This window comes from Anser cygnoides, chromosome 5 (genome assembly GCF_040182565.1).
Source record: "Anser cygnoides isolate HZ-2024a breed goose chromosome 5, Taihu_goose_T2T_genome, whole genome shotgun sequence".
NCBI classification, from domain to species: Eukaryota; Metazoa; Chordata; class Aves; order Anseriformes; family Anatidae; genus Anser; species Anser cygnoides.
Window position 1 is genome coordinate 17,453,774 of NC_089877.1, and position 19,384 is coordinate 17,473,157.

A 19,384-nucleotide genomic window follows, 5' to 3' on the forward strand; every position below is an offset into this window, starting at 1 on the left:
GCCGGGGCTGCCCGCTGCGCTGCCTGCGCCGAGCGCCGGCCCGGGGGCGTGCTCCGTGTCCCGTGGGGCCCCGTGCGAGGCCCCCCGGCTGGGCGCTATGGCCGCCGCCAACGGCTGCGGGCCCGGGGGCGACGGCGCGCAGGTAACGGGCGGCCGCGCGCAGCCCCGGCCGTTGGGGCGGGGCCGGGCTCGCCTCGCCTCAGCCGTTGGGGGCAGCGCTAACGGGCGGCGGGGCTGGGGCGTTGGTGGGAGCGCGGGGCTGGCCGGGGGGGCAGCTGCCAAGCACCCGGCCTCTTAAAACTCTTTAAAGCTTCTAATTGCTGTAATAAAATGTAAAAGTGGCGTGCAATAAATAAATGAACAATTCCAGCCGGAATTCACTGTAAGCGTTGGCAGCTAGAGGCTTCTAGGCAGTGCAGGGATCCTCACCACACTGCTTTCTAACCTCCCTTGCAAGTATTTCTTCTTCTCACTTAAAAGAAAAAAATCCCTTCTGATTTATAAAGTCCCCGTATGGTTTTGAAGGTGTCGTAGAAAGACTTTTGTAAACGATCATTACGTTATTTTTGCTACTTTGGTTATTTAACAAGTTGCTATAGACAGGTTTTAATCAGAAATCTACAAACTTACACTGCTTTTCTTACTTTATACATAGTGTAGCACAGTTCCATGTTAAACTTAGCTGTTCCAAGAAATAATGATTTGCTACATGTCAGTGTGAAATACCAGCTATATGACTCCCTCTATGCTTCTTTCTCAGGACTATATATTTTTTCTAAGCAATTGGTGAGGGAGATATACATACATATGTGTGCGTCTGTGTATATATATATATGTATATAAATATATAAGGTACTGCTTATTTACGGTAATATCCTGAAATAACCACGCTTTAGTTGAGTTTTACAATGCGTTTTTTCCACAGGTAGCCTGGGGCCACCTTGATTTCCATTATGTTAGATTTACATGATATCACTTTTTTAGTTTTAATAGTACCAAGAATAATAATTTCGATAAAATAGGAAAAAGCCAATTTTCCTTGAGCAACCACAGTCTTTTTGCAGAGTACAATAATCGTTTTCTGAAAAAAATTTACTGATGGAAATAGTCTATATTTTAAGTGAATACTTCCAGTCAGTTTCTGTTTTGAAACTTACCAGCAAACTTGTTTTCAAAAAAAAAAAAAAAATTAAAAAAATAATGGATTGAAAAATCAGTCACTTCTTTTAACTCATGAAAATTTGTGAAGTTTTCCTTCATACCTAATATCTTGTGGAAAGCTCAGGTCAAGATGATAACAGCACAGCAGCAAAGAAGCTAAATTGCCCACAGTGACTGCGTCAGAAAACTAGTGGTCTAGATCCTGAGTTGGAGACCTAAGGAAGAGAAAACCAAGTGCCATCCATCCTTCAACTTAAAAGTCAGTTTAAAAAGTATTGTTCATTGAAATATGACAAAGAGTGATCCTGTGGTTGCCTTCTGCTGTCACAAGTTCACTCCCAAGCTTGTTACAGTAAATAACCTTTTTTAGATTTGAAAAGGAGTGTCATCTTTATTATCAGTAATTTTAAACATGAAATACAACAATATTTCTGTTCAGGTAGTTTGTGATTATAATCAGTATCCACTTACCCTGGAAAAATATTAAACTCTGAGGATTGATTTCTGATTCTGGAGTTCTTCAGAAAAATAGTCAAAATTTCTGGATAATACTTATTTTTATGTTTTTGATGAAAGTAGCTCCTGAATTTGAACTTAAAAATATTTCTAATGATTTAAAGTGGCAAAAAGCACGTATATTCTGCTATGAATGTGACTTTTGTGCTAAATGTCTGGATTCACCAAACAGGGAAAATCTGAAACAATTGGAAGAATGTTATAATAGATTTTTTCACAGCTGTGTACATTCAATAAATAAGGGCAATATAAACCTGTTTAATAGGAGTTTCTTCCATCAAAAGTAGAAGGGATAGATGTAATTTTTCTTTGAAATGAAAAATTCCAGTGTATTCATGGGTTAGAACTAGTCAGTGATGTCATGTTGAATGAAAGTCAAAACAAGACGTCATGGGACTTAGTTTGTGGCAGTCTGTAACAAGTTAAAACAACAGAACGGGAACCCATTATTTTTATTTTTTAAATATATTGAAGGAGACTGTAAAGAACAGAAACAGAGCAGGCAGGATTAGCATTTGAAGTGAATGCCAATTCTTTAAAGATAACATCTTCATAAAGAAGTGTCATTGAAGAATATGGTGCTACACTGCTAAATTGAAGTATTGATCAGACTTTTTATATACATACAATGAATTATGCAAGAGTTTGCTGCAGTATCCAGGGTCAGTATTTGATGACCTATGGGTCTTTTTTTCCCAAAATAGCCTTCCTAAAATTGATCCTTTTTCTGATGAAAACAGTGGCAGTGCAGGAAGTACATGTGTTAATTGCTGATTTCTGTCACACATTCATATAAGAAACAAAACCAGCTCTATTACTGGGGTGTTGTACTTACAAGTCTTACCCCATTCCAGGAAGATACATTTATGCGAAAGTACTTCTCTGTTTCTCTGCTGTTTTATCCATTACTTGAAGGGTTCAATTATATCAGAATCTTTGTGAAAATACATATAATTTTTGTTTTTACACTGGTAAATCAGGGAGGCTTTGATGGTTTTTATTCTCTAAGATAAGATAAAAGAAATACTCAAGTCAACATGCAAATGTGTAAATTCAAGCACACTGAATTAAAGTCTGTATCTCACGATTTTCTCTTTATATCCTGGTTATTTTTCTCATACAAATATTTCCAACATTCAAGATCTTAAATTTTCCAATACTTAATTACCAAAGACCGTTACGTACCTGCTATGTACAGCTTTCTGAGTTTTATATGTTCAGTGCAAAGAAATGTTTAGAATTTCCAATAAATAGTTTTCTCTTGTACTGTAAAGCCATTCTGGTTTAGGTCAATGACAAATGTATCTTTGCTATGACAGGTACCTTTGGCTAATAGACAGATAGATAGATGTATATATCTGTATATAAATGTGTATTTATATGTGTAATATAAGTAGTGTAATAATAAACAATGGAATGTGGAAAAAATAAATAACCTTCTTCCTTCTGAAAGAAATATTAAAATAACACAATCTGCCTTCTGGCTAAACTGCTTGTGAGGTAACCTCACATTGTAAAAATGCAGGAATGTGAAGTTCATCAAATAATTTGCCTATCTTTTCTATGGTATTTTTGACTGCTGTGTAAAATAATATTAACAGCTTAAAATTATATTCTACTGACATTTGTAATAAGTATGCATAAAATCATATTATAATTCATAATTAAACTATGACATTTCAAAGCTAGCAAAATAAGCATACAGAAAATTGATACAATGGAAAAACAGTAGAGCTTTTCAAAGTGGATGAAGTTATATACATTTATTTTCCATATAGTCTATGATGTGATCTTGTTGGTAATACTCGTGGGCCACTGCACTTGGATAAATTTGAGATGAGACTATTCCTGTGAAGGATAAGCAGCCATATTTTATTTCAGAGTTTTGTTTGTTTCAAGGTGTGAATGGCCCCAACAAAGCAAAAAGAACATTGTACAAAAACGCATTCATTTTGTCATTGAAGTTCGTAAGTGTAAATTAGACTGTCATACTGCAGTATGAAAGCACTACCCCTTTAAACTATGTTTCAGAATTGAAATTCTTGGTTTTGCGATGTTTATGAGAGCTTTTAATTTATTTTTTTAATTTATTTGCAGGAAAAGTTGCATCCAAGAAACCTTATCCCAGAACTTTGCAGACTGTTTTATGATTTAGGCTGGGTAACAGGAACTGGTGGAGGAATCAGCTTGAAACATGGGTAAGTAAAGACAGAAGAAAAAGAAACTGGATGATCTTTGAATGTCCCTTCCAGCCCAAATCATTCTATGATAGGTATAGAGAGAGTGTAGCTGTATTTAGTGTTTGGTGAGGGCAGTTCAGTTCCATGACAAATGTTTGACTGTCAAGCACGTGTAAGAAGGTAGAAAGGGAAATGAACAATACCACAAATTTAACCATACAGAAAGGAGGTGTCTAGCCTGAATTAATTACTGAGGTTCCTTCAGTGGAGAAGGACAGGCAACTTCAGAGAGTTTCTTTATTCTGTCCTTTTTCTATCTTTAAGGTAGATGAATTGCCTTCAAAGAATAATCTATTCTCCCTTTTTCGTTCCATTGACTGTGGAATCTAGATCAGGTTACACCAGGCTATCAAATGCCTCTGGTTAGATGAGATTAATCCTACCTTAGACATGTCGCAGACAAGACATTTCCTTCACTAAGGAAATCACTGTTCAACTGAGATAATTTCTAAGGACATATTCTTGGCATATAATTAAAGCAGAACAGGCAAGAGCAAAACAATTTTTGGTGTGTATCCGAGGAGCAACACTTTGCTTTTTACTTGCTCATCAGCCCCTGTTCCTACTTTCCAAGCTTCTAATGGAGACAGAGCTCCTCTCAGTGGCCACTGAAAAAAAGAGAAATGATCGCTGCAAAATAGCTTTCACAGTGTCTGTCTGCCACCATCGCGTCACGGGGCGTTGTGACACTGTAACTTGAAAGTGACCAATCCCTCATTTTTCTGATATACCCTTCCATGCAGTGTATGTCAGAAAGAAAGCAACTATTAGCATTTAAATATATTATATATGTATATTTCAAATAAACACAGCCCTAAACACCAATATTTGTGGTATTAGTGATTATTAGTGATATTAGTGATTATTGTGATATCAGATTTGAGCAGGTCATTTCACTTCCCTGCCAGATTTTGCAAACAAACCAATGGCAATAAATAATCAGAGGAATGATAAGAGTGTTAATTCTTGTTTTCAAAGTTCTTCACTTACAGAAAGATCCTTCTAATGCTACTTTCTCATCAGTAGCTAAATGTAGGCTATTTTCTTTGCTGTTTCTGTGTAATTCATGTTCATTGTGACAAGACAAACGTTGTCAACAGTGAATAAAGGAACGTAGCATTGTGTTCCTCGACAGTTCTGTCACTTTATTGCTCAGACCACACTGAAATACGTATTTGAGTTACTACCAGTATATCATCTTACTGTGGTAGGAGTGGTAATCTTTATAACTGTATTCATGCCTACAGCAGCAGTAGGTCTGTTTCAAAACAAATGGCCATGAGGCAAAGAGTGGACTAGCCTAGAATTGCTCCACAGGAGATAGCTAAAGAGCAACTGAAATTCAACTGAAATTCTAGCAACTAGTCTTACCAACTAATCCTGACCAGCATTACTCACCGCACAATTTACAGGATCTACTCAGAAAAAAGATGCCAGTTTGGATATGGTATAGCATTATTAAAAGTGGATCTAGAATTCCATCAGGTATCCTGTATTTCACAGTCTGTATTTCATCAGCAGATTTTCCTTGCATGACAAATTTCTAAACAAGTGGAAAATAAATAAATAAACATCTCATGCTTCTTAGCTATGTCTGTAACTTGAGTAATTATTCACTAGATGTCTCTGCGCTCCTGAATTTAATACATTGCTGTTGAAACCAAATAGTGATTACATGTATAAGAGATAGTAATCTGATTTTCTTTGCTGTTATTGAAAATATTTCAGATGCCATCTTAAAATCATTTAAATCAATTTTTGTAGATTTTATTCATGTAAAACTTGCAAGAAGTGATGAATTTCTACTTAAATTTGTCACTTGATTGCATTGAATTTGATCTTTAACAAATGCAAATAAATATATAAATGCATTTTAAAACTATATAAACTAGACAGTTACAACAAAAATGAAAATATTTATATTGTATAATAAAGTAGACAATTTATACTGTTTATAGGTAGTCTATTGATTTTTAAGTAGTAGTTTTGCTACAGCTCGGTATCTGATTGCAGTTTCTTTTGTACAATTTTTTGTTCTGAATTCTGAGGTATAGAGTTCTGACTTAATGTAGATGAAAGTTGTGTGTTTTCCTTTACAGGGAAAACAAAGTTGCATTTCCTGCATGTGTTTCAGATTTCTTAACAAGTTGAAAACACTGTCTGGTACTCATGTGTGCTAGAGAATTGATATGCCCTTGTATGATCCACTTGCCTTTAAAAAAAACAAACATCTACCTCTGACTATATTCAAGGAGCAAGAAAGTTGTTAAATTTTCACAGACTAGATTTGCTATTTCCTTTTCAATGTATCTACAGTTATGATGCCCATGCAGTTAAATAGATGTGTGTTTTATAGTTTTTCCTGTCTGTAACTTTCCTTAGGAATGAAATCTACATCGCTCCTTCAGGAGTCCAGAAGGAAAGAATACAGGTATGTTGAACATTATTTTTACCTCATTTTGAGATGGGTGGAAGTACCTTTGTTTAGTGTTTCATTTTTCCTTATGTAAAGTTAGACACTTACTATACTATTCATTGCGTTCTTGTAATAACTGTGGAGTTCTCTCCTTATTTAAGTACTCGGATAACCTAGCAACCCAATGTTCGTTTCAGTGGCCAGTGTGGGTTAAAACGGAGAGATCATCAAGACTAAATTAACTCAGAAGACTGAAAGTTACTCTAGACCAGCTGTTTTCTTTTTCAAGATTAAATGGCTGTATAGATATCTGTCTACAGTTTCAATAACACCTATCTAACTAAGCATTAACACCTCCTGTCTATTTCTTGTCATTTGAGTGATTGCTAATCTATCTCTTGGTCTTCTCAGAAAAAAGATGGGGTTGCACCTCAAAAAGGTGATCTTGGCTATTTTATTCCTTCCCTGAAACAGCAAAATACCAAAATATAAGTGGAGGGGGAAATGGTAAATGATAACTATTTTATGACAGCAGGAACTCCCCCAGGTATTTATTTTACAGGTCTGAGGGAAAATACAATGATAAGTGAAAGGAATCTCTTCACTGATAGAAACTTGCATAGTGCCCGATAGGAACATTAGCAAGATAAGCAAAAAATATGACAAGATGGTCATGTTTTGTTCCTCGCTGGCAGCAGCAGTGGACTGAGCATAATGAGCAAGGTGATCTCTTGTGACTATATTTCCTGCTGATTTTTTTTAAATTAGAAAACAGTTTTATTTCTACCGTGAACAATTCTCTACTGTGATGAGTAGCTGATTGATGCAAAGGTAACATTCCTGTAAAGCTACTAAAAGCAAGGTTAAAAATACATAGTTTTACAAGTTAAATATATTTAGTTTTAATTTATTTCCTTTGTTGGTTCTTAATAGTTTAAAGGAAAAGTACATCTACATTTCTTTTTTTGAATAAGTTCCTACTTTTCCTTGTGTATTGATTGTTATTTAGATAGATGTTAGACGATTGTTATTTTGATAGATTTAGATAGATGTCTCCTTTCCTAGAAATTTTTAGTTTTACAAATATCTGCTCTACAGCAGTCTGAATAAAAGAGTGCCTAATATTCACTCACTTTACAGTGGTGATAATTAGTGTTAGCAGCTAGAATAACTTTTAAATTCCTAATCTTTTAATCTTTTAACTTTTTCCAAGGTTAAAATTGCATGCTATAATAAATACGTGGCATTCATATATGTATATATTTCCCTAGAAGGAAGACAAAACTGGTCAAGCATCACAAGTAACAATATTTTCTGTCTTACAGCCAGAAGATATGTTTGTTTGTGACATGAATGAGCAGGACATCAGTGGTCCCCCACCACACAAGAAACTAAAGAAAAGCCAGTGCACACCTCTTTTTATGAATGCCTACACTATGAGAGGTACGTAGCAAATCTTTTTGGTTCAGTGATGACTGAAACACTATATATATACACACACAAAATCAAAATTCAGTACCAGATTCTTTATACATGAAAGTCACAGTGAGAAAAAAAAAAAAAAAAAAAAAAAAAAAAGCCATGAAACTACAAAATAAATTAATTTGTACAGGAACACATACAGCGGAAGGTAATCTGTGGTAACATCCCATGAGTCTCATTTACACTTTCTTATGTAGGTATACCTGTGATCATCATCTTTTCAGCACTGATTTTTAGTGCAGTCTGTTAATTTAGTGTAGTTGCAGGAGGGAATGGGGTGTGTACACATTTTGCAAGGTGTAGGATATCCTTTTACAAGTTTTGGCTATGGTTAAAGGCTCTAAATTATTGATAGGTGAAAGAAGTATGAAACTTTTCTTTAATCACATAGTGACTGTAATCACACTGCTAGTTTCCAGTTCTGTTTCCTTTTCTGGTGTCAGAGATGTTAAAAAAAGCTCAGTTGTTACAATTGCTTAGTACATTTAGGTAGCAGTATGGCTTGCAATCATACATTTGGGAAAAGCTATTGGGGGATTTGGGCTGCAAATAATGTTCTGTGCATTTCTCTGGCATGACTGTACTGGAACATCTGCAGATGGACAGTAATAGACAGCTTTTGCTATTGTGTAAGATTACATCTGATACTATACAAAGGGTTTAGGGTATCTCAGCTCATCTTCCTACACAAGAAACTTGCATTTGTACCTGAGGAAAACTTGTATTTTTTTGGCAACATTGCAGCCGTATTAGTAAAGTAAATTATAATTATTGTCTGTCTATCTATCTTTCTGTCATGGTACAATAAGATAACAATAAATAATTTTTCAGAGAATCAGTGGATTATTGAGGAAGACTACTTGCATAAAGTCTTTAATCTTTCACAAATAAGTTTGGAAATTCTCTAGAATCACAGATTTCTGATGAACTTAGAGTGTTTTAGTCTTTGCAGTACCTAAAGAAATATGCGAGGAATGTTTCTCTTTGCTTTTGTGCAAGTAGTTTTTCTCGCAGAATTTGTCACCAACTAAAATTTGACAAGGGTACCACAAGACAATCTGTAATTATCCTTTATAGATGAGTAATTATTTCCTACCTTTATTTAGGCTGCTGTATATTTTTTCTTCTACTACAGTAGATCACCATTTGCTACGATGCCTAGCCAAAGGAAATGTATGAAGCATGTGAATAAAATGTTCTTAATAGATGTATTTTAAAATTATAAAATATGTATTTTTCTTCTTTTTCTCTTCTTAGGAGCAGGCGCAGTGATCCATACTCACTCCAAGGCTGCTGTTATGGCTACCCTTCTTTACCGAGGGAGTGAGTTCACTATTACCCATCAGGAGATGATAAAAGGAATACAGAAGTGTACTTCAGGAGGCTATTACCGGTATATCTTTAAGAACAGAGGCATGCTATTTGATTGCTTGTTTTCAGCAAAATAAATAGATGACAAGTAATTTGAGTTATGTGTGTTCAAGTGTATAATATAAAGTATTAGGAATAAGTAGTAACAAGACCTCTGGAATAAATCAGTCATTGGCTTCCCCTACGAAGGTCTTGAGCCTATGGAAGAGATCTTAGATAAAATCTTGTAATGTCAAAGTTCCTGTGGTCTGTTGAGCTACAGAAACAAACCAAATAAAGAGCCATGTCCCAACAAATACCTCAAGAACAGAGATGTTAACACATCTATACAATGTTAAACTGAAATTGTAGCCAGCCAACATTAGGTTAGATTGATAAAGCACAAACTGCATTTGGGTGGACTTCACATATCATTGCCTGTGCTAGTTTAGGGCAAGTTAAGAGAGTAGAGGATTTCAGATTTTACTTGACAGACTTTGAAAGAAAATTCAGAATAAACAGCTCATTAAAGATAATGTTATTACTTTTCAAGGATGAGCTCTGAGGTAAGTGCTGAGTTATTCCAAATTATGTGTGATGGCTTGTTTTGAGGACTCCACCCACAGAGCGTTGAATTGAGACCAGCAAACAACATTTATATAATATGTGACAATTAGATGAAAAATTGAAATGCTAAATTCTTTCCACTTTTTGATGTTAATTTTTGTAACTAACAATTGCCCTTTGGCAAGGGAGCAAGCAATATGTTTGACTTGTGATTTTATGCCTAGGCATATTTTATTCAGTTTTGGTTGACTTGCCAGCTTTCCCCTTCTTGACAGCATTAGCATTTGTATTTTTCATGTGGCAAAACTTCCTAGTAAAAGACATCCTTTATACTGAACTGTCTAACAACACTGGTTTAAAAACAACAACAACAAAAAACAGAAACAGTTTCTTTTTTTTTTTTTTTTTTTGGTTTTGCATTGTGAGTTTTAAAAAATTCCTATATGTTAGTCAGGAAACACTGTATTTATTATGCTCCATATCTACAAGTTGTCTTATGCCATCCTACGAATTTACCAGAAAAAATAAAGAAAGCAAAGCTTCAGATTACGTTTGCTAAGTTCATGTTTGCTAAGTACATGTTCATCCACCCTAGATCAGTTCTGTTGTCTTACTTCACACCAGAATGCACATTGAATTCAAAAGAAATTCTATAGTGCAGGATAGGATCTTAAAAAAATACTAACAACAACAACAGGGGATATTGAGAATATATTTTTTCTAATTGCATAAACCTTTTCTGGAAGCTATCCAGGAAAATGTTACAGATAGGATAATCAGAAGTATTTCTTGGCCTAAATATGATCCTAGAGATGCCAGAATAACTTTACCTTTGACTTCTCTAGACAGAGAACTAGATCTGTAGTAAATAGCTTTGAAAGTCTCAGATTGTCTCAAAGTATTTTATATAAAGTTTTATCTGAATGCGGGTTCCTTATCTTTCAGTAAAATACTTGATATCTGTTCAGTTTAACTCATTCAGAGTCTTCCATGGGTTTTATAGATAACAATTCCGGCTGAATATGAGAGGGCACTTCTTTACTGTGAGGGTGACAGAGCACTGGAACAGGTTGCCCAGAGAAGTTGTGGAGACTCCTCTGGAGATACTACAACCCGCCTGGATGCCATCCTGTGCAACATGCTCTAGGTGATCCTGCTCAGCAGGGGGTTGGACTAGATGATCTTCAGAGGTCCCTTCCAACCTCAGCCATTCTATCATTCTGTAAATCTTACTAACAAGGTTATGATTGGGAATCAGTGTATGGTGTTTATACCAGCTTCCAAACTCAGGTCCAACTAGAAAGCAGGAAACCAATCCCTTAGCTGATGTCATTACTAGTAGCAAACACTCCAAATCTAATTTTAAGTAATCAGAATATATGAGAGTCAAAGTAAACCTATAAATACTTAAGTTTTCTTCACTCAGTATTTTTTAGGCTTCCTTGGGAAAAGCATCAGCATAGAAAACTGCAAGGGATGAGACCTCTTAATTTTGTGAATATGTAATATGAAGTACAGGCTATATTATTTTTACCATTGCTTCCCCTCTGTGTTTTTTAAAAATTGTACTAGCATCCACTCATGAAATATCTATGAGATCTCAGTGATAAATCTGCATGTGAACTGAGGACTTATTAAAAACTATTTAAACAAGTTTCTGCCAGTGTTAATTAAGGTTCAAGCAATGCCAAATATCCCAGTCCTCCTTCACAAGAAACTGTTAGGCAAGTTCCATTGAATAACATGCATCATCTTGTCTTTGGAACTGGGGTTCTCAGGCTCTCTTAAGATCACATATAGCCCACCAATCACTCTATCACAGAGAAGAATTTATTTTTCATGTGTTGACTCTTTCTATTTATATGCCTTAGAAGGACAATCTTATTTCCAGGGGCTTTTTGGACTACCTAAATTAATTTTTTTCTGGTCTCCAGCAAACAGCTTAATTTCCTTCTTCATGATGTGATTCTTTTGAATAATTTAATCTGAGATCAAGCTTGTAGGTGATGCCAATACAGGATGAAGAGAGTCTGAAAAAGTTGTAAAGGGACCCAACAAAGTGATGATATGTGAACAAACAACTACACCTAATACATTAAAGTGTTATTTTCTTTTTCTGCCTCAAGTGCGATTCAGATATTGCCAGCATGGCATAAGTTTGGGAGTGGGAGATATCTCTGGAGTTCATATGTTACAGTGCGCCTAACAAGAGAAGAGCTTAAAACTCTGTAGTGTTGAGAATTCAACATCTTTATGCAAAGAGAATCTCTTCCTTATGGAAGAGCTAAAGCATAAGATAGATCACGCTTCCAAACATAGCATTTTTTAAATATAAACATCTATTTTTCTCTTAGATACGATGATACACTAGTGGTTCCCATTATTGAGAATACACCAGAAGAGAAGGATCTCAAAGAACGAATGGCAAAAGCAATGGAAAAATACCCAGATTCTTGCGCTGTATTGGTCAGACGTCATGGAGTTTATGTATGGGGAGAAACATGGGAAAAAGCCAAAACAATGTGAGTACGATTTACAAATATGGTACATTTTGCCATTATACCTCAAAATTTTAATGACCCTAATATTACTTGTATTTCTGTTAATTGTTAATCATTCAGAACATTCATTAATTTCTGGCCTCACTGAATGTATTTGGTAATGGTTTCATCCATGATTTCCCTGATTTTTCTTCCTAATCAGTGCTGACTGACAGAGTTCCCCATGTTTGCCTTTTACACAGGCAAGTCCCTTCCCATATGAAACCTGAAGACAATCTCTGCTTTTGCTTGACTTCTACCAATATTGTTCCCAGTCTTCCCTAGTCCTTTTTCTGGGGGGTATTGCATTCTTCATTTGCTGATGGAAGTGCAACAGATCAAGTTCACATAGCAAAAATGCTGGGCACCAGGGTGTCCTTGCTCACTCACCACATAGCAGTGGTAGAAATAAATTATAACAGCTGTCCAGACAGACCATCACATTGGTGGTGTACAGTTCAAGAAAGAAAACTAATAACTTTCAGAAAATGTGGTAAGACTTGAGCCTAACTTTACATTTCACATATTCTTCCTTTTAATTTTAGGTGTGAGTGTTACGATTACCTATTTGACATCGCAGTGCAAATGAAACAGCATGGACTAGATCCTTCAAAACATCCAGCAGAAGAAAATGGGATCTTGTAAATGACAATATTCAGGTGTGAATTTATCTGTGCAGATGATATTTTTGGAGGGAAAGACTGTAGTTGACACCATCTGTTCAGTCTGCCTTCCCAGTCAGGCAACAGACTAGAAACTTCAGTACTCTCCCCTTCCCTGCTCCATTACCATTGCAGTTGTATCTATGCCAGAAATAATGCTCCCTTACCATGTAACGCGATGGAAGGATACGTATTAAGCATGCCCAGTGCCTCTTCTTGCGCATATATGTGGCATGGAATGAATTGCTTTTGAAAACTAAAGTATATCAAGCATTACCTGACAGAAAACAGTAAAAGAAAAAGCCCTCATCCTAGTAACCTAATCTATACAGAGACATCTGAACACCTACTTTTGTTCTTCAGCTTGTGGGATCAGATTTGGTTTCAGTCTGTCTCAGTGCTGTTACTTATTTGCTGTGGTTTTCTGGTCTTCGGCAGAAATGGCTGATTATAATTTGATTGTTGTGTTGATTAGTGGCACCTGTGTGACCTGTGTCACAGTGAATTTCTGTTTGTAACCAGTGTTTCAAAGTAAAAGCACATACATAAAGTGACCAGGCAGTACTGTATGTAATTGAAAGAGGAGTTCTGAAACAATTCACATTTAGGCTCTATACAGCTCGGTATGGCAAAACACAGTGGTAGCATGGTGTTGCAGAGTCTGGGATACCTCTTTCTAATATCTAAGCAAATTTAAAGATACTGGTACTGAGATCATAAAGGAGTTCCTAGACCAAAGTAGTGGTCTAATTAAACAGGATGGGCTAATTTCTTGCACAGAGTTGGCCCATCAGATAATTCTCTCCACCCACCATGTTTGCATCAGAAGAGATGAAAAATGGCTGCTTAGGCAGCATAGGAGGTTACCTAGACCAGCCGGGTACTCAGAGCATTAGCCATTATGCCCACGCTAGAGGAGGAAGCAGGAGGACAGGAGGCTTTCTATCAAATGAGTCCTTGTCTGAGGAGATATTTGGAGAGCTGCCACTGCATTCAGGGCTGAAGACATGCTGCCTACCACACCTGCAAAGAGCTACCCTATGGCCCATGAGAAGGGTTCTAAAATTGCTCTTCAGCTCCTGAAATTGAATAGGTTGTACTAACATGGTGGCAATAATCTTCCTTTGCCTATTTCTTATGTCTAAAATACTTAGCTTTAGAATATCTTCATTTTTTATCCTGTTTTCCCTATACAGGTATCTTCTTACATGGGAGTTCCAGATTCCACACCTCACCCTATTGAAACCAGAAGGGGGTGCTGTTATACTCAGCTGATTGACAGATGTTAGCAGTCAGTTTCGACTATCAAACACATCAAAGAAGAAAAGGAGAGTTAAAACAGAGATCCTGGACAATTACTGCTATTCATGAGTGCTATCAAAACCTACAGTAGAAGGAATGAAAATTCAGATGCAAAAAAAGAGTGGAAAAAGCTACAGAGAGCTAATGTGACACTTTGTATGCTTTTTGTATTTCAACAAATATGCGTTTGCTGATCCTGCTACTACGTCATTTAATTTTTTCTAGATCTTCATTTCTGAAAGATATAGTAGTCCTTATTCTTGGGAAAAATGTGGGGACCCCCCCTTAATTAAAAAGTTAGGTATGAATTTTAAAGGATTGTTTAAACTGTTGTTTCATTTATGCTATGTTAATAGGATTTCTGTGAAATTAAGCCTGTAGCATATGTATTTTCAAATCATATTTTGTCATTATAATGAGTAGGAAACTCATAATTTTATAGCATGCATTGTGAATTTGAGAGATTTCTCTGGGTCTTGTCTGTGTTTTTTTTTTTTTTTTTTTTTACCTCTTACAATTCTTTCACTTTCAACGTGATTTTGTTTAAAACTATTACAACTGTAAAATATTTTTGTTCTGAACAATGATTATCCAGCCTAAGGTAGGCTTAATCAAACAGCTCATTAGTAGTCTCACGTATTTATGTATCTTAGTGTCTCATTTCAAAATCTCCTGGAATAGCCCCCAGTGTCATCAGTCTAAGCCATGATTGACCAACTTTCAGACTGAGCATTGAGACTCTTCTAGGGAAGAACACCGATCGACCAGCTTGCACTGCCAGAAGGGAGAGGTCTTGTTTTCCCTCTTGTTTTCTGCTAGGGGCCATGCATTCCCACCACTTCCCTTGCATCATCTCTGGCACTTGTTTGAGCTTCTGTGAGGCGAATTAACTCATTAACCTAAGAGAAAACTACTGCAGGGGGTAAAAAGAAAATAATTATATTTTTCCTAATCAGCCACTTAGAATGTTAGATCAACTTAGAGGTGGGTCCAGAGTACCAGAGCTGTGGCAAAAGAGATAGCTAACATCAGAGATGGAGAAGACATTCCCATATTTGATGGGGATGACTGTTCAAACTTAATCAGCAACTTCTGGAAAGGTATTTTACTAAACAAAGAAGTCAGGAAGAACTTTTTTTTCCCACCTATTAAAAAGCATTGACTTTTTGTAGTTACGTACATCAGACTACCGATTACATCACAACATAAGCTGTTGGTCTCTCATACTACTGGTGATTGTTTTATGCTGACCTTGCACCAAAAAAAATAAGCCATCCTGTTTTGGCTTGGTGGATATTTGTGTGCCCACTTAAGTCTTTCACCGGGCTCCAACAAAACTCTTTTTCAGTAAGGCATCTTGCTGTAAGTGAAGTACCTACTGACCAGAGCCAACCCAGGTTGGGCAACAGCTGTTTTTCTAAAGCAATATAATGTGGTTACCTGTGCCATGACAGCCTGGTGCAGCCAACAGAGTTGTTGCTGCTATGTCAGCAACCAAATGCGTTGTATCTCCACATCCTTGTGGCAACTATAGCCTGTCTTTCTGTGCCAGGCACAAGACAGCATGTTCAGCATCTGCTGCTACCAGACAAGACCAGCTATCAAAGAAGGAATCAAGACATCAAGTGATGAAGAGTTACCATTTGACAGGACTGAGGCATGTAGGGAACGATGTACCACAGGAAGCTTGCCAGCAACTTATCTACCAGTATAACATACCCTCACCTTGCTGGGAGGCTTAAGGTTTTCTCAGCAGAAAAATCCCTAAGCTTTGCTCTCAAATTTTCCTGACCCTGTCAGTCACTTAACAGTTGAAGAATTGTTAATGAGAATTGGCACACAGTTTGGATAGCCTCCCCCTGCCTGGTGATTGGGCTGTGAGGCTCATCAGCATCCATTAGAGCAAATTTAAATGAACAAAGTCCTTGCCACTACATTCTTACATTAAAGGATTAACCAGATATAGTTCTTTCCTTTTTTGAGTTTTGTGTCATTCACTTCATCCTCTGAACTCCCTTCCCAAGTGGTGCTCCCTGACTCTTACAACTCACGAAAAAAAGCAGTAGCATCATGCTGACGGACCAGCAGGTTTCGTTATGAAAAGTGTCTTTTGACAGTTGGGCACATTTGCCCTTCCCTAGGGGAGGTGGAGGTGTGCCGGCAGTGTGCGACCTTTAAACCTCAGGGGGAGGGTGGCCTTAGTTGTGAAAGGGCTGTTATCTCTAAGTTACTGCAGGTTGCTGATTACAGTTTTATTGATACATTTTTTCATTATTAGACACTTATTTGTCAGTGGTAAATACCTTGTGGTGACTAACTACACATCCTGTGACTGTAGCAAGAACTTAGATGAAAAGTGTGGTGTTTTTCAATTACATATTAACGCAAAAATCTACTTATTGTTGAAATCTAGTTGCCATCTACTGGTTATGATCTTTGATTCCTTCTTTAAAATGCTAGATTTCTGCAAAAAGAGAATTTCTGCAGTATTCTGAAGATATTGTCAGAAGAAGATGTAACTATATCATTCCCTAATAATGATGTTTTATAAGGATAAAGATGATTTTATGCTTCTTGATGTTTTGTTCTGCATATTTAATAATGACAAACTACAAAAAAACACTCAAGGAAAAGTATTTTTGCCAAATATATTCCTCTGGGGTGATATGTTAAATACAAATATTCACTTCCTCACCCAAATACAATTTGTAATTCTTTAGCCTTTCTAAAATTTGCGTAAAATAGGAATTTTCTGTAGTAGTTAAGTTCTTTCATAGGGGATTTAGGGATACTCTGAGTCCCATTTCTGTATCACTGAATGAGCTAAATATATTCTTCTCACATCTGTGTGTGAAATCTCAACAAAAAAATCAGTGATTTGACAACTGTGGTGGCTTCACAGACCCGTGAAATGATTACTCTCGCCCAAAGTGTTCATAAAGCTCTTACAGTTCAGTTCCAATTATGTGAAAAAAATATTAAAAATTTCCTGCATGATTTATAGCTCCTAAATTCCCATCATTTTGAAGTCTAGATAATATTCTCATGTGAATTGTAGACTAATAAGCCAGCTAGATGTGTATGTTTGCAACGAATACTTGATCTCCATAGAAGCTGATTATCTTGCTTTAATATCACCAGATAGGATTATGTAAAAATGCAATAATTCCCATTTCAAGTGGGTCATCCAAAATACTAATTAAGTTCCAGTATTTCTCAATAAGAGTAATTTCCTAGCTAACATCCTACTTGCTTTCCAAGAAGGAAATAAAACTGCAGAATGCAGCATATACTAATATCAAGTGATAGAGCTATAACTTATATTGGCATCATAACTGCTCGCTGTAAGTTCTCTATGATGCTGTAATGCCTGAACAACTGCCATTCTATTTCCTTTAACTGAAATCATCATTTAAAAATTAACATCTAAAAATCCTACCGACTAGTGGAACAATAGGACTGCATTAGTATTATTCTTGTAAATTCTTTGTTGCTATTTAAATGTGTCTAACAATTTTTTGTGCAATCTTTAGAGGAGATGACAAACTGGGAAATAAACCAGGAGCATTTTCAATGGATTACTTCTGTACCAACAGAAAAAAATATATATAGTTTGATGTTAACCCTTATTAGTTTCAAAATTCTAAAACAAAACAACCCAAACCCCTGCTTCTGGGCTGATATAAGTTAATGTATCCTTACTGAAGGGAGTTATTGGCAATATACTTCACTGATTCATATGTAACCTAAAAAAAATAAAAATAGGAGAATGCTTCCTTTTTCAAGGCCCTTTGAAATTCCCTTTTATTATAAAGGGAGGTGAAGAGGTGAATCCTTGTAGGCTTTGTTTTTGTTTTCTTTCCCAACATGTAAGGTTAATAAAATCTGTGACTTAGAGACCCACGTTGTGCACAAGTACAGCCCTCTGAGTCGTGGTAGACTTTTGTAACCGGGGTACACATGATAAAGCTTTGATACCAGCTAATCAAAGCTTTCATAGAAGTCAGTGAGTCTGCATGCTTGGTTTAATTTTATGTCAACACAGTCCCTTGACGATTGGCAATGCTTAAAGCTTAAAGTTACTCCAGAAGAGTGCTACTTGATATGTTTTTTAAAAGAGCAAGTTTCTAAGTCCTTGTGTCTAAAAAATACAGTCTTGGGCATTTATTCTGGAAGTACACAAGGGTTTATTTCATAAATCAGATGCTAAATAAAATCTGACTATTTTTCAGTTGACTTCATTAGCGTGGAGACCCATTTCTGCTAAATTTGAATACCAGTGATTCAATATACCAAGTTGCAAATATACCTTGCAATTACCATTGCAAAATTATTTTGGATATGAAGCCTCTAGTGAAACCACAACTGTTGGCTATTTCTTAGGATTTTATTCTATTTAAAACAAAATGAATTCCAAATATTTCATTTCTGAATTTTTCACTGTCTTCAAACTTTCCCACATCTGCTAGATTTTGCTAGAGCTCAATCAGGAAAAAAAAAAAGGCAAAAAAACTAGTGACTGGCTAGCGTGCAATACTAAGAATGGACTGAATGTGTTCGACTAGATGAAATTTAATGGAAAAAAATCACAGAAATGAAATCGCCCGAATAGCATTTGCAAACACCCACTCTCTGTACTTACGTTTGTGTATTGTTTTGTTTTGTTTTAGTCTAAGATACTGCGCTATTGTACTAGCAAGATTCTTCCATCTACAACAGATAAAATTACAGAGTTTAATCTCCAGAAACTAGCTCAACAAGAATTTATTTAAATAGTCGAGCATAAATTCTCGCTCCTAAATGAGCCTCAGATTAGCTCCAATTTCTCTAATGGTAATTTCTGATAATTACAAACAGAATACACTGGATATAGAAGAAAGAATGGGTCTTATATTTAAAGCAAAGAGCTGGAAGTCTAGATTCTGTGGCTGATTCAAGTGTTACCTTAAGGTCATGCCTTGAACAGTTCACTTTGATGGGAGTTTCAAAAGAGCTTGAATGAATCAGATACTACCCGAAATCCCACTGGAGATTTAGGTGTGAAATTTCATCAGGCTCCCCTGGAACTCCCAGGATTTCACTGTCTGTATTTAAGATCAGGGGATAAAAAAGAAAAGGGGGTGGGGGGCACCTCAAGTTCTGGTTGCT

General features: G+C 36.3%; 1 protein-coding gene across 1 annotated transcript; it reads left to right on the forward strand.

The window, feature by feature from the left end:
• The first annotated feature begins 8 nt into the window (after positions 1–8).
• On the forward strand, positions 9–16,197 carry APIP (APAF1 interacting protein). The gene is made up of 8 exons (XM_048058870.2): positions 9–142; positions 3,775–3,875; positions 6,300–6,348; positions 7,659–7,776; positions 9,073–9,208; positions 12,087–12,254; positions 12,818–12,931; positions 14,131–16,197. Exons 1-7 carry the CDS (start codon positions 98–100, stop codon positions 12,915–12,917), a joined length of 717 nt encoding a protein of 238 aa, XP_047914827.1. The 5' UTR covers positions 9–97; the 3' UTR covers positions 12,918–12,931; positions 14,131–16,197.
• Positions 16,198–19,384: the final 3,187 nt, after the last annotated feature.

Excerpts from the sequence above, each read along its gene's own strand:
- APIP (XM_048058870.2), top strand. The coding sequence starts at position 98 with ATGGCCGCCGCCAACGGCTGCGGGCCCGGGGGCGACGGCGCGCAG. Across the intron at positions 143-3,774 it reads CCGGGGGCGACGGCGCGCAG|GAAAAGTTGCATCCAAGAAA; the intron begins GTAACGGGCGGC and ends ATTTATTTGCAG. Across the intron at positions 3,876-6,299 it reads GGAATCAGCTTGAAACATGG|GAATGAAATCTACATCGCTC; the intron begins GTAAGTAAAGAC and ends AACTTTCCTTAG.